Source organism: Notothenia coriiceps, unplaced genomic scaffold, assembly GCF_000735185.1.
Source record: "Notothenia coriiceps isolate Sejong01 unplaced genomic scaffold, NC01 NC01_scaffold00037246, whole genome shotgun sequence".
Classification (NCBI taxonomy): domain Eukaryota; kingdom Metazoa; phylum Chordata; class Actinopteri; order Perciformes; family Nototheniidae; genus Notothenia; species Notothenia coriiceps.
In genome coordinates this window covers 937823-953679 of record NW_011369947.1, presented here as the reverse complement: position 1 = coordinate 953679, position 15857 = coordinate 937823, and the positions used below count along the sequence as shown (strand labels likewise).

At 40.1% G+C, this 15857-nt stretch overlaps 2 protein-coding genes across 3 annotated transcripts; one reads left to right on the top strand and one right to left on the bottom strand.

The window, feature by feature from the left end:
- Positions 1 to 579: 579 nt before the first annotated feature.
- hnrnpa3 (heterogeneous nuclear ribonucleoprotein A3) lies at positions 580 to 5497 on the top strand. Of its 2 annotated transcripts, none has more exons than XM_010794497.1 (11): positions 580 to 659; positions 1633 to 1755; positions 1883 to 2029; positions 2111 to 2321; positions 2409 to 2498; positions 2606 to 2641; positions 3045 to 3092; positions 3246 to 3392; positions 3525 to 3635; positions 3741 to 3829; positions 3931 to 5497. In XM_010794497.1, exons 1-10 carry the CDS (start codon positions 642 to 644, stop codon positions 3812 to 3814), a joined length of 1005 nt encoding a protein of 334 aa, XP_010792799.1. In that variant the 5' UTR covers positions 580 to 641; the 3' UTR covers positions 3815 to 3829; positions 3931 to 5497. The 2 variants fall into 2 exon arrangements, with proteins under 2 accessions (XP_010792799.1, XP_010792798.1); XM_010794496.1 differs by having other exon boundaries at positions 2606 to 2674.
- A 1284-nt stretch (positions 5498 to 6781) lies between these two features.
- nfe2l2a (nfe2 like bZIP transcription factor 2a) lies at positions 6782 to 13265 on the bottom strand. Its single transcript, XM_010794495.1, has 5 exons — positions 13096 to 13265; positions 9957 to 10223; positions 9594 to 9686; positions 9329 to 9508; positions 6782 to 8428 (listed from the first exon to the last, which is right to left on the bottom strand). Exons 1-5 carry the CDS (start codon positions 13129 to 13131, stop codon positions 7172 to 7174), a joined length of 1833 nt encoding a protein of 610 aa, XP_010792797.1. The 5' UTR covers positions 13132 to 13265; the 3' UTR covers positions 6782 to 7171.
- Between the last annotated feature and the right edge of the window lie 2592 nt (positions 13266 to 15857).

Below are 15857 nucleotides of genomic sequence, written 5' to 3'. Positions count from 1 at the left end.
ACTATAGAAGCGCACCCCATGTATGTGTGCTACTTGTAAACAGCACTCAGCTGGGTCCCTTGTAAATTCAATATCACATTTATTATTGAACTCTGCCTAAGCAATTCAATGGCTGGGTGAACAGCAACTGTTCTGTCAAGACTTTTATAACCAGTAGATGGCGCAAATTATAAAAACAATTCTCCCTTGTATTGCACAAAACTAGACAGCCAAAAGGAACAAAATGGGCGAAAACAACTTTATATATATATATATATATATATAAAAAATCCCTCATGTACATAATGTATGCATCATAAACTGCATGAATCACTGTAGCTTTCATGTACTAAAATGTGAGTTTTGATTATTTTCCAGAACAGACCAGGGAACCTGATGGGGATACTGGGAATAAAAGGATATGGGTAAGAACTACCATTCAGGCACTGTTACCTTCATAAGTGAAACAGGGTTGATGAGAATAATTTAAAAGATAGCTAAAATCATGGTTGTACATCCATTGGGAAATGACATGATGATACCACTCTTGTACAGTAGGTGGCGGTGTACACCTTTAAATTGTTTGCGATCCGCCAATAAAAAGAGAAGAGAAGAAGATGAAGGACTGAACAAAATTACGTGACACACTTAGCTAATCGGTGATGAATAGCAAAATGGAGGTGAGTTTTCGCAAATGTTGCACATTAAATACGGTTATTTAAAACGCATTAAAGCAATGCTTACTCTACAAAAATATGTATAACAGTGACGAATGAATGCAAGGTGTTGTGTTGAAACGTGGTGCTTTTCTGATGCTTAAACGTTGACCCAAAGTCATCGCTGTTTAAAGTAGCTAGCCTTGCAGCTAAGATAAGATAAAGCTGTTGTGTGACAGTTTAATTTGACTGTTACATGAACGTTGTTGTTGGCTTTCTTTGACAAGCATTTTATCAATATAATTAATAGATAAATTGTGTTTTTTGGTTATAACACGAGCCTCAACCTGCAGTTTTACTAAAGTAAGCTAACATAAACGCTAAGTCATTGCTGAGGCCCGTCAGGCTAACCCAGCTGTTGTCAACTGTAATCATTGTTAAAATAAGTGTTTGTTCGTGCACTGGGTTTTTTGACAACTTTATTTTACACTGCAATGATATATTCAACATAGCGCAGTCTGTCGCTTGAATGGTGACGGGGAAAATAAAAACAATGTATTAGCGATATTTGTGGCCATCTATCAATCCGCGAGAGAATCAGAATCCAGTGTATTGCTAGGTACATTTACACATACAAGCAATTTGCTTTGGTGTATCGTGGTGCTAACATAATCAACATAAGGAAATAACTTCCAACAGAAAAGGTCAAAAATTGTTCTACAATAAAAAAGAAAATATTAAATAAAAACTGTTGAAAAAAATAAATAATAATGGCACGTTTTACACCAAATATAAGTATACAAAAGAAACTAAAAATACAATTAATAAATGACAAGCTGCAGTATATTATATTTTACAGTTTGTTTGCAGGGTGGGAGGGCCACAATCTTCCCAGTAGAGGGTAGTAACTTCATCCATGCAGTAGTTATCGTACTTATTTCATGTAACACTATTTACAGCGGCAATTATATATTTGTCTTGTTATGCCTTTTTATAGGAGCGTGAAGCTAGAGAACCTGAGCAGCTCAGAAAGCTGTTTATTGGAGGTCTGAGCTTTGAAACAACCGAGGAGAGTTTACGGACTCATTTTGAACAATGGGGAGCTCTTACTGATTGTGTGGTACGTATATGTTTTGTTGTTATGTTTGGCATTATGGCCTCTACAATAAGAAACCATATTAATGTTCAAAGCCACCATCTTGTTAAACTGTTATCACCACCATTGTGTATGTCTTTGTTTTTTCTAGGTGATGAGGGACCCTAACACCAAGCGTTCTAGAGGGTTTGGCTTTGTGACGTATGCGGCTGTAGAAGAAGTCGACGTTGCCATGGCAGAAAGGCCTCATAAAGTGGATGGTCGTGTAGTTGAACCCAAGAGGGCTGTGTCCAGAGAGGTAAACAAATCCCCGTCCTGAAGGCAGAAACTATAGCCATGTTGGTGTTTGTTGTGTGCTCATTAAGGCTCTCTGTTTCAGGACTCCAATAAACCCGGCGCCCATCTAACCGTCAAGAAGATCTTTGTCGGTGGGATCAAAGAGGATACCGAGGAGTACCACATCAGGGAGCATTTCGAGAAATATGGAAAGATTGAATGCATTGACATCATAGAAGAGCGCTCCACTGGGAAGAAGAGAGGATTCTGCTTTGTCTCCTTTGAAGACCATGACACTGTGGACAAAATAGTTGGTATGTGTTTATATTTTAGAGTTAACACAGCTTTCAGACAACATTTAGTAATGGTATGTAAGTGTGTTGTTCTTGTTTTCCTCACAGCCCAGAAATTCCACACGATCAATTTCCACAATTGTGAGGTCAGAAAGGCCCTCTCAAAACAGGAAATGAGTACTATGTCCACCAGCAGGGGTAAGCACACCATAAATATATTCCCAATGAACATGTAATTAGTCTTTTCAGCCATCAGTTCATTGATGTTGTTAAGGGTTCTAAAATGACACATTTGTACATATCAGACAGGAGTGGAGGTTCTGGAAACTTCATGGGAAGAGGTAATTTTGGTGGTGGTGGCAACTTCAGTCGAGGTGAGTAGTAATTGAATGCCAGATTAAAGTTTCTCTGGCACCAATTACACAACAGCAGATGCATTTAATAGGGATGTGTACGAGGGAGAGTAGGTTTCAGGATCTAATTTGTGCCACCACAATGACGCACTAAAGAAAAATAAAAATGGTTGTATCTCTTCTCTTTTTTTAATGAATGTGGCGTAGCTATAACTATCTGGTAAAAGTGGTTGCTCAGCTTGGTGAAAGATCTGTTTTCAAACTGAATGTATCAGTATTGATTTTCATGTGCAGTTGCCATGCCTTAGACAGAGTTTCCAAAACACAACACAAATCTACAATACAGTTCTTCAGCTTTAATGCGTTACTCTATTTTACACTTGTGTTTTAGGAGGCTATGGTGGAGGACGAGGCGGTTATGCCGATGATTTTGACAATGGTGAGCTTTTTAAGAAAAAAAAAAAGAATCTACTTTTAGAATGAGGCGAAAGGAGTTTTATTTGAATGCCAAGCATGTCACAGTGATGAATATGAAATTATAAGGTTATGTTGTAATACGCAAGTAAGTTTGCTTTGTTTTTGACTGTTCCAGGTCCAGGAGGTAATTATAGTGGAGGACCAGGCTATGGAGGTGGGAGAGGGGGCTATGGAGGTGGTGGTGGTGGTGGTCAAGGGTATGGCAACCAGGGAGGAGGATATGGTGGAAACTGTGATGGAGGATACGGAGGCAATGACGGAGGTAAAATAACATTTAAAAAAGGTGTTGAGAATTGTGATTTGTTAAACTAAGGTTTAGATATTATTAGAAAACTGGCTGTACTAAACACCAGATTTAAAGACTTACCTTTTAACATGGACATTTATTTTTCAGGATATGGAGGAGGGGGAAATGACTTTGGAAATTATGGTGGCCAGCAGTCCAGCTATGGGGCCATGAAGGGAAACAACTTTGGTGGCAGAAACTCAGGTGCACCATATAGTGGTGAGTGTTACCACCCGACTCTCAAAATCAAGCATTTATTGACATAACACAATTTCTGCTGAAAAGTAGCCAACGTTTTTTGCGGGTACTGATCTGTAACTGCAGGCGGCCATGGATCCGGTGGCGGGGGCAGCAGCAGCGGCGGAGGAGGAGGGGGCTATGGCTCTCGGCGATATTAATTATATCATGTTTTGGTAAGTTGCATTCAGTTCAACAACACACTCGTAGCACAGTACAGACTGAGCCCTTGAAAGTGCAGATTAACTATTTGTTCTGTCCTGTATCCATTCAACAGGCTTCAGTTCTTAGCAGGAGAGGCGAGGAGATGAGAAAAGGAAATGTCAGGAAAGCCGCAGGTCACTTTGAGGCAGTCATCTGAAAGCATTAGAGGAACACTCAAGTCAGACATTACTGCAGCTAAATCGGAGAAGTTTATGGAAGAAGGACTGTATACACAAGACATGAGTGCAGATGATACTCCTCCCTAATTGTGATAGATGTTTCCCTACCAAGCTATTTTTTTTTCTGTGCGTATGAAGTGTGTATATTGTGCCTATGGTATGGGTGAAGACAATTGTTTTCTTTTTAAAGTTATTATGATTGCTCATTTGCAAGTGTCAAGTGTATTTTTTTTTTTTTTTATGTGAAGCACAGTATGTACATCCTTAGTATAACCAGTGTCAACGAACATAAGCAATCTGGATTAGAATCAAGGGAATCGCTCTCTTCTTTTTCCCAGCACACAGCATTTTAGATTGTTTTTGGATTAGAAGGAAAAAGACCAAATAAAATTGTTTAGTAAAGTGACAAGAGGTTCAGTGCATCATTGGTCCAGAAATAAATCACATGAGTTATTTATCTGTTGCCTGCACACATTTTGACTGAAGCCAGACAAATTCCACTGCCCAGAACCACTTCCTCCTCTTTTTGGGGACTATTTAAGACTTCTTTGGGTGAAATTGTAAATATACTGTATTTATTTGTACAAATGTCAATGACAAGGGAGTTTCTGGTAGTCCTAGGGCAAAGGCCCATACACCACCTATGCCAGTTTTGAGCGTGTAGGATTATAACGGCCACAAGCACCTGCAGTTGAGCCTTCAGCATCGCTAGTGTGGAAGATTGCAGATGACAGTCAGACAGGACGTCTGCAGCCCCCGCACAGTGGACCAGTCAGCATTTTGAGAGACAGAGAGAAGGCAGCATCGAGCACAACGCCCATGGAGGAAGCTTCTGATAGTGAGCGTCTATCTCTGTCAAGGCTAGCTAAACCCTCCAGCAGCTGGTGCTAGCGAAGAAAGAATAGTTCCTGGACACATTGGAGATCCTGTTGAGTCAGAGATACCGCAGTTTTACCCGAAAGTGCTAGATTTCAGACATTAACGAGAAAAGGGAGTGAGTATTTCACAAAAAGCTGACTTAAGAAGATGAAGCAGGTAAGAGTAACCACTTTGCTTGATTTGCAGATGTGGAAAAGAGGAATTCTCTTCTTGCTGAAAATCTGTAAAGACCTGATAACATGGAAGGTTCTGGATGGGTAAGACTTTTTTTCAAAATATTATCAAAGGCTGCTCATTATGTAATCTAACAGCGCAAATGGTAATCGCACCATGTGCAAAGGTTCTTTTAACGTAAATGGAGCAGGAGCACTTCAGGTATTGTTCTTCTTTGACCTGAATCAGCCTGTGACCTTCACCACAGCTGGACATATCTTGCAAGCAAAATGTTTTATTACCTTTGCTATCTGTCAGTCCTGATAAAGTTCATGGTGCTGAAACATCCTTAAGGGAAAACAAATGAGCATGCTCAGGAAAGAAACAATATTTACACTCCCTGGCCAATCTATTAGGCACACCTATATTAAACAATATCACAATTGAATAAAGCAGATCTACAATCAACTTACCTCAGTGTTAAACATATTGAATGAACAGCCTTGAGGTGATGTAAAAACTCCATTGAGAAAAAGTAGATGTCAAAACAGTTGTATAGATTTGCATTATATTGTATGGATGTACCTTTTTTATAAAATAGTCAGTGACCATTGTCGATATCAATGTCAAGCAATCACTTGCATCCTGCAGTGCTAATGCGCTTGGCAGTCTGTAAATAAATCTACGCATAACAGATTTTTAACTCGTAAATTAACTATAATTACTGCAAAGGCATGTCCTACAAAAAGGGCTGGTAATCGGCACGCTTATAAGCTGATTATAAAGCCATGTGAAATGTCTAAAAAAAGGGCTGGAGCACAAACACTTAAAAACAAAGACAATGGTTTAACTTGAAGACATGTTGAAAAGCAAATGTATTCAAAAATACTCTTAGTTGTCAAAGGAATAGTGTAGACAAATCTTACCTTTTAGCTTAAAAGGTTTTTCAGTAAATATTCACCGAATAAAGACGTGCTTGGCAGAAGCACCCCAGAGTCAGTTAACTATGTTGGCTAAACTGTAAAATGTGTAAAGTTTGACTTATGCTCTTAAAATAAAAATATTTTTCATGATTTGAGTCTTTTATTTCTGTATGCCATATACTGAGCTGTGCATTCCTGTTTGAACTGTTGTCAGTGGGAAACTGTTTCTATATTCACAGCCAGCCTTGAGTCTCACCAGGTTACCTTGCCACACAGCCTCTGATGTTTGTCATGATAGCAGTAAATGGGCTTGGTGATCAAAGGTGGTGTTTGTGTGTGAGAGTGCATGTAGAGCACATAGTGATTGCGTAGGCTTTATCTTTGAATATGCTTGTCCGGGTTGGCCCTTTGTGAAGTTGTCATGCATGGCTCAAACAGAGCATAGTATGCTGTGACTCCACAATTGTACTCTTTGTTGCGTCACAATGAATGCAGTGGGTGTGATTTCTTGTGCAACTGGAGTTTCACAGTATTAAAAGATTTAGGTTACTGTACAAACAAGCTTGCTCTTATAAAAGAAAACCAAGCAGATTGTAAAAAGTGGTTTAAGCCAATAACTCGTTCAGTACAATATTTCTTTTCTTTGCCTCTTTTGCAACCCTTGGGTGAGCCTTCAAGTCACAAACTGACTTGAACATGTGGTAAGTTATGCAATAATTCCTTAGACTATATATCCATCTGGCATCAATCTGTTGCACACCACACAATGTTCTTTGAGTAAATGGGACGCTTTAAAGCAAAAGGAATTCTTTATTGAAAAGCACAGATTTTATAAAAGAACCTGGGAAGCAAATCATAAAAGGGACAGTTATAAAATATGAGTAACAATGATTGAAACAATCATTTAGCATACAGAAATATAATATATACAATATATATATACACATACAGTAACGGTTTATCAATCTCAAAAGAAAGTAATGTTTATATTTACAAATAATATTGGTTAAAGAATCTGTTGAACATATCAGAGTACAAAAGAAGTAAAATATCAAAAATATTACAACATTCAAGAGAAGTGCGCAAAAACTATACAATAGTTCTGCTGAGCTACTAGTGCTTTAAAGCTTTACGACTACAAAGTTATTGCATAGTATTACTATGATAATGCAGTACCATATTACAAAGGAGAGAAGAGGTTGTCTTCAGTCTTGATGAAAGTCTTTTTGATGCGAGGAACGAGGAAGACGCTGCCGTCAGTGGACTGCTGGAGGGAGTATTCGGAGGGAGAGTAAGAGTTCCCCTTCTCATCTCTCAACATGCTGAAGACCTCCAGGTACAAGCTGTTGAGTTGCTGCTTCATCTCCTTCATGTTTGTGATGTTCTCGCTCTTCTCACTCAGCAGAAGCTCCTTCTCGTCCTTCAGTGAGTCCAGGTTGCTCTCCAGACCCACTATGTTCTCCATCTTGCGTTTGCGGCAGTTCTGGGCAGCGACCTTGTTTTTGCCGCGGCGGCGTATGTCTCGGACCAGGGCCAGCTGGGCCTCATTCAGTTCGTGCTTTGACATCAGCTCGTTGAAGTCATCAACAGGCAGATTGATAATCATGCTAACCGTGAAAGGGATTTTGAGGGCCTTGGCCCTCTGCTCGTCTCTAGAGAGACGTACTTCCGAGCGTTTCTTCTGCTTGTCTTTGGCGAAGGGGGCGCTGTTATGCCCGCCGTCCTCTGCTGGGTCCGTCCTGTATTGTTTGGGATTCTTCTCCTGTTGTGTTTGCCCTAGCGGTGCGGACACAGAAATTGCAATCTGATGATCATCAGGTTGGAAATTGAGTGAGAACATCTCTGAGTAGTCAGATTCTGCACTTCCAGGATTGTCATCCATCTCATCCATGTCTGAATCGCTGTAACCATAGGAGTCATTGCCATACACAGACTTCCCAGGGGAACTAGCATTGGGGCTGGTGTTTGAAGAGATTCCTGAATCCGAGTCTGGCAGTTCTACCATTGGACTGTGTTTACCTCTGTCAAACGCATCTCCTGGTGAAAGGCTGTAAGGGTCCAATGGGGTGAAGAAAGGCTTGTTTGGGATATCAGGCATGGCATTACTTTGATTTTCTTTGAGGCCATGTTGACCACTGCTCTCTTCCAGAATGACATCGGGGTAGTATATCTCACAGAAACTTTCAGCAGTTAAATTAGCATTCAACTGAGGAGCGTTTGCCCTTATCTGGCCGAGATTCTCTGCTGGGGCCAAATTGTGAATAGAGCCATCAAATGTATTCATAAACTCAACAGGGCAGACACTTAAACTGTTGGTTTTGTCTGGGAGATTGGTCATGGGGTAAAAACTGTAGTTTGGATCCTGAACTTCAGGGCTGTTTGGAAGTGGATAAGTTGTGGTCTCAAGTGTGTCCTCCATCTGCATGCTCAGGCATTGCTGGAATAAAAGATAAAGGACCATTAAAAAAAAAACATTAAATGTTTCACAAATCTGCTTTGTTGACAATGCAAATATTGCTTGTGTTGTTGTTGTTGCATATATAATATGTACTGACTGACATAAAAGCATACTTAACTTAATATCTTCCCAAATAATAATAATTTAGTCTTGGGGGCTTTAAGTTAACTAGTATTTCACTGACAAATGCTAGTAGCCAATTGGTCAAATGTATACGAAATCACCAATACCAATCTCCCAATTTGCTGTTGCTGTGAAGTTACACGAGTACATTATCTTCCCAAAGCAGCTTACAAAAACAGAAACAACCACACAACCTTTTTTTCCCTACAATGTAAAGTCTTATCAGCAGCTTGCCAGAGAACCTAATGCAATGCTTTGTAAGCTGCATGGTTGGGATTTAGTTAGTTTAGTTCAGAGTGAGAGGTCAAGGCAACAAATGGCACACTGCTCCACCCATCAGCTAATGCAAATATGAGCTGCCTCAAAAAAAACCCGATAAGGTAACTACTGAAAAACTGCAGGCACACTTTTTTATGTTGCTGCCAGAATGTTAACGCTTTAGGATTAGCGCACCCTGTCCTAACAAGATTTCTTCTTTTCTGCTTAATGAATCTAGTGGTTGTTAATCATAGAAACAACAACACATCTCAAACACCCAACTCCCTAATTCTTTAAAAAGTCTTAACAATGAAACCTTATAACAGAGGAATGAGCCGGGTGCACCTGTGTGGCATGTATGAGACCCCATTCCCACAGAGCAACAAAAAGGTGTTTGTCCTCTAATGCTGGGCTCCTGCCCGCTGATGCATTCTTTGGGTATTTGTTCCACAACAAAAAACACCCTGCCATTGAGGTGGTAGAGTCAGTGTATTATACCTGCAGCTCAGGGAGGGACAAAAGCTCCATCCAGGCCTGCTCCAAATCTGGGGTGACCCTCTGTGGTGGTGGTGGTGGTGGTAGTGGAGCAGGGGAGAGGGTGGCCGGGGGCAGAACCGGCTGCTCGGGGGGCATCATGGGGGCTGAGACAGCAGTTGTGTCCAGGCAAACTGGGGTGTTCTGTACAAGAAAGGGAAATATGTCTTTAAAAAAAAACATTTTAAAGGCTGAAGTCCCATGTGGGGTAATTATCCAATGTTTTTACCTCAGTTTCCTCTACAGGAAATGTCTCTGCCAGTAGCTGCAAACATTCATCGAACGACATGGCATCACCGCTCTCTTCTGTGTAGCTGACATTCTGCAAGACACGGTAAAAACATGTTCAGTTTTAACACATAGCATCCTTTGCAGCTCACCATCTTTTAAAAACATTACATGGCTTATAGAAGTTATTTCTCTGTTGAGTTGTTTCTTGAGCAGAATAAACCGATGCAAAGCTACAGACCCACCTGTGTTTCTGTAGTTACACAGGATGAGTGGTTACTTAGCTACGGCATAGCCACAGCCTATCAAACGATGTGGGAGTGGTCCAGCTCTGACATGAGTAATGATGGCAATGTGCGTGTACCTGTGTAACCTCTAGAGGTGTGACAGCCGACTGCAGCGGGGCGCTGGGTGGCGGGCAGGGGATGTACTCTCCCGTTTCCTCGTCGAGCTGAAGCTGTGCCAGCAGGGCCTTCTGCTGCTCCCGCACCAGATGCTGCGTCTTCTCTTCTTCCAGCTCCCGTTGCCTCCGCAGCTCATGTTCTTTCTGACGGTGATTGTAGTCAAACACCTCACGCCTGGCTCCGAGATCAATGTCCTGGTTCCACAGTATGTCGATCAGCTCCATTTCCTAAAGAAGAGAACCACAGATCATGTTAGAGAGTCGTGAGCCATGCTGTCCTGCAGTGAGTGTGAGCAGCATTGGAGCAGAGAGTGCACTGCTGTGGAGCGTGGCTGCTGCACCCGCCACACCCTGTCCCTCAGTATCTCTGCACTGACAGCAACACTGGCACTAAAGTCAAGGGGGAGAAGCCGCATGAATAATACATGCACTTCTCCGTTTCCCCTGCTGCCATCATACGCCAGCAGAAGACACCTATCCGCACTTGATACTCTTTTCAAAGCAATCATTAAACATCTCATTACATTGAGGTGTGAAATCATTTGTCCCATTCAAACTTGCAAGTAGGGCACACAGGAAGTCAAGTTTTTTGCACAAGTTAATTCATACTACAGTAGTTCTCAAATTAGTAACATCTATAAAAGAAATGTACAGCATGTATCAACTCAGGAAGTTAAAGGTAAGTCTATTGTTGGTTTAAAAAATGCATGTTACAAAGGTGCTTGTAAATATATTTCTTAGTCAAATGACAAACAAAATATTTCTTAAAGGGTGGATAATTTAACCAAATTAAAAAGGGAATATAAGTCTATAGATGTGTTGCCGGGGGAAATTACAGAATTATTTTCCTTTCTATTATATTGTCAAGTAAATAACTTAACTATTGAAAACTGATCTAAACATACTCACACACTGCACTTCATTTAGCATACACACATTATTTGAGTGCTCCTTACAACACAGAATGTTAAAACAGGGTCCTAACAACTATGAGGATATTTAAATACGGTTTCCTGTAGATGTCCACCCACAGGCTGAATGTTATTTGCTCTTTTAAACAAGAATGCTGAAAGATAAACTGTGCTTCTCTCTTTTACACAGAAATTATTTACAGAAGGAAACCATTTCACAAGGCCCAGGGATGTTGCATAAACCCAAGCCACTGGTTCACAGGAACATGTCTGAGCATGTGACTTGTTTGTTCCTCAGATTTCTGTACACACAGAATGATGGGCAAGGCTTCATAATGTCTGAAGTCGGTCATATGGCCAGAACAGACATAGCCGGCAGGGAAGCTAAGAGGGAACTGAACTACTAAAGGGGAATAAAGCACAAAGCAGAAATCACAACAAAGAGGATGTGAAACTCAGGAGAAAAAAACTGTTTTCTTTGATTTTAAGAAAATTGGGCATGTGGTAAATCTTAATCAACTCATAATAATAGCAAACTAGCACCTATATATATATCCCAACACATTGTTGACAGCAATTTTCTGTCTACAGCGGTGGCCCTGCAAAATAAGAACCCACTAACCCTCCTTGACTCAATGTTGCATCAGAGCCACGACCACTAAAGGATTACACGTCACTGAGGCTGCCTACTATAAACCATACGCACAGGGTGAGAGGTGAGCACATAACTAGACATTATGGGTTCAGCTGGAATGGGGAAGTAGCCTCATATGTCAAAGTGGGACGTCTGATCATCTGTGTTTTCCGAATAAAAAAACACCGTCTGTTTTTGGCACTTCAAAAACTCATCTGACAAGTCCTACGAGTCCCTCAAAGGACAATCCCAGTTCTAAAAAAGGCTTGTCAATTATGAAGTGAAAGTTCAATGTGCCCTTTCACTGTCACTCATTAATTAAGCTGTTATATAATGTCAAGGATCAAACCCCATTTGAAAAATCCCATCTCAAATGTTGTATTAATGCAAAATAAATGTAAAAATAAGCAGGTTGGATCAGGTTATCGGTGGTATCAGTAACAAGGCTGTCACAAGACCTGAATTGGCACCAGAACAAGGAAACTGGCTCATAAATTGACTTACATTTCCAAGACTTCTCTGCCACACAATAGAAGCTGAACAAGCTGTCTTTTGTTTAAAATGGTGACAAATGTGCGAAACAGACACACAACACCCAACTACCAGAAAACACATGTTAAACACACACACTGATATAAACCAAAAACAATATCAAATGGTGAGTGATACTAAATGTGTGTGCTTCCAGGGTTGTTCATTTACTCCTCTTCACCTAAAAACCAGGGCCTCAAAGGGGACATGACTCCTGTAGTTTATTACAACTCCTTTCATCACACACTTCAGGACATCAACCCTTGACCGAGGAGGATGAAGCACAGCAGCACATGTTCCAAAAACAGACCTTTAGGCTCCCATTAGTCAACCATGGTCTTCCACCCTTACATATCCAGACCATATCACATGAGATTATCCCAAATGAAAAGTTTGTTTCAATGTCTATGAATAGAAACAATGCTATACTAAGGGTAATGTGGTTATTTTAAATGAGAAATAAACTGAAAAAAACAAACAAAGGCAGAAGCAATAGTTAAATAATTCACAATACACGTTTGTCTATATCAGATATGGGATATCACATGCTTGGAGGAGGAAGGGGGAGGGACTGTTACGAGAAATAGGCTCATGAGACTTCTTGTTTACCTAACTTGTCAAAAATGTAAAAAATAATGTTTTTAATTCAAATAATTCTCCAGATTCTCAAAAAAACACTGCTTTACTTTATTAGGAATTATGTTATATCATGTCGAGGCATAACGTCACAAGTGAATGACTTGCATAAACGCAGACAGGAGCGCGACGTTAATATTCTATAACTAAACACAGCCAGGTTCACGAGGGATTTGCTAAGCTCTCTCTCTCTCTCACAATTAAAGAAACAGCTGTTTATTATAACCTTATATCTACGCCAAAACGAGGTTGTCACTGCGTATTGATCATATACATAAAGCGAACATTAAACAAGTTTACCTGAACTATCTCCCTATCAGATCGTTTCGGTATCAAGGAAGTTCACAGTCAGTGTTTAGTGATCATTTTAAAGAAATTATGTGTTTACCTGTTGACCGGAATGCATCACATCCATTTCCAGCATAGTGGAGATCTGTCTAGTTTACGCTTTATTATTGTTAAATGTGTGTATTATTCCTTGAAATAGCAGATTAAAATGGCGAGCGGTCCGAAGCCGATAGAGTCCGTCGCAGCAGCTGAGCTAAGGGAAACATTGCTTCCTTTAAATCTATTGAACATTACGGAGGTGCTGGCCCTGCCCACCGAGCGGCGGCGCCGGGATCGTCCCCCTCTCACCGGCCTATGAGGCGGTGCGAGCTGGGTGTGCATGCGTGTAGAGCCGCTAGGCTGAGCAGACAGGCCTACATACATTGAAAACACCCCTAACTAAATAAAATCATGCAAACATATAATTGTTTTCATGTTAAAGTTTCTATAACTCTTAAAAATTACTCTGGAAACACATTTAATTCAAACAAACTAGTACTTGTGTTCACTGTCTAATAAACACGTTAAGATAACTGAAGCTTAAATATTATGGAAGTAGGATTTTTTATATTTCTGGCTGAAAAAAAACCGATATATAATGTGTATTTATGGAACAAAAAAAATGTTTCTAGTTTCTATTTTAGCTCCGCTACAGAACAGTTTTGACTGGTGCATAGCGCCCCCTGCTGGTTGTTTGGCCCGATGTGGAGCTGGAGGCCCTGGGGCCCTAATGTCCCCGTGGAAACACTGAACACATCCACTGTCAGCTAGAAGCCTGTCTAAAAGTTGTGAGGAGACAACTATGGGCTTTATTCAGTGGTGGAAGAAGCATAGATTGTTTAGGCTAAATTGGCACTACTCAATTTTTTATTTAAAGTCCTGACCTTTAGCAAACATAGCAACACGATTTCGCCTACTTCCCTGTCAGTTAATATTATTTTATGTTGGGATCCTTTTAATGACAGATGTAGCAGGCATACTTTAGTGATATGGTTGGTCGGGTGGAGTCCTTTTTCACTGCTAATACTGCTAACTAACATTTTTATCAATAGTTTAATCCTTAATAATGCATTACTTTTAAAAGTAATGCATTCAAAAGTGCATGTTATAGTGTATAATCTTAATGTGGTCCAAAATAACTGTAGTAGAATATTTACTTTTGACTTGTAGTGGAGTATAGAAGTACAAAGTTGCAATAAATGGAAATTCTTATGAAAAGCACTTAAAGTCAATACTTCAAAAACAAATGGGTTAACTCAGTAAATGTGATTACTGCCCGCCACTGACTTTGGTCCATGTTTATTTGAAATGCCTTATATTTAAAACTGATGATAATTAACTGTTATAATGGTATTTATTAAAGAAGCATTGTATACAAAATGGGATTTTTACAAAACACAAACCAAGTGTTTGTATACTTACTGCATAGGGTGCATAACAGCGGTTGAAGGTAAATATTTGAATGGACATTTTGTTGTTTGCTCAAGGCATACTGCACTGCATGTTTAAGTACCTGTTGGAGAACTTTTTTTAATTTGGGCTACTTTATTACACTCTACTATTTTTCAGAGGGCAATATTTTACTTTTCACTAAACTATTTTTATTTCACAGCTGTCCTTAAGATCTCACATACAAATCATATGTCCACTTTGTGAATTGTTATATATTAAACTAACAAAAAGGAGCCTTAATTAAGTTTTGCTCAGTCAGTAGGGGCTTGGACTGTGAGCCGTAGGGTCGCCGGTTCAAGTCCCCAACCAGACCTAAATATGGAGTGTGGACTGCTACTTGGAGAGGTCCCAGTTCACCTCCTGCCCTGCCGTGGTGCCCTTGAGCAAGGCACCGGATAACCCCCTTCCCCCATTGCTCCCCGGGCGCTTTACAATAGCTGCCCACTGCTCCTAGTACTAGACTCCTAGTACTAGGATGGGTTAAATGCAGAGGCCAAATTTCACTGTGTGTGCTGTGTGCTCTGCATGTGCGACCATTAAAGAGGGGTTTCATCCCTCCGATTCTATTCTATTCAACTGGGAGAAACCTCTATAATGACCAGTTACACAACCAAAGGCTGCAGTTTTAAAATATCTTATCTTTCTTAATTGGATCATGGTTTATAAACTTTGATTGCAGGACCTACTTGTGATAGAGCATTATTAAACTGTTATGAAAGTGCAAGGTCTGACATCTTCTTCCACTAAGTGCTATAGATTAAGCAACCAAACTCTAAACACAGTTGCTTAAATTGGCTCCACATTGTCGATGGTCAACACTAAAGTTCTACTATGAATGATGTAATATGGACTAACATGTGTTGCCTTAACGTTTGATGGTTTAAGTCTGAGCATGCTTGTTGTTACTAAAGTCACATTTTATAAATGCAGGACTTTAACTTTTAAAGTAGGTTATTTGTTACAATGTTGCTGTGTTTTTACCATATAGGTCTACACACTGGTTGACATGCATGCAAGAAGTGAATATTGATATCCTCTCAACTGCTATGTTTTAACTTAATCATTACTGTTTTTCAAACAAGTTGTTGAGGCTTATATAAGTCAATAACAATTTAACCATTGTGACACCTCAGCGAAACTAAGAAGTCGTATCGAGATGTAATGAAGTGTCTTTTAAAACATGTCAAGGTTCTGAGACTGACTTAGCCCTGGCTATAACACTTATCTGTGAAGAACCTCCTCACACTAAAGTGCAGCTCACTGTGCCACTGCGTGAAATTACACAAAAAAAGCCTCTTTTTTTTCTCCCCCTCCTCATGCGCGTTCATGAACACGCGTTCACGTTTGGCAGCTCCACGTCGACATTCTTCC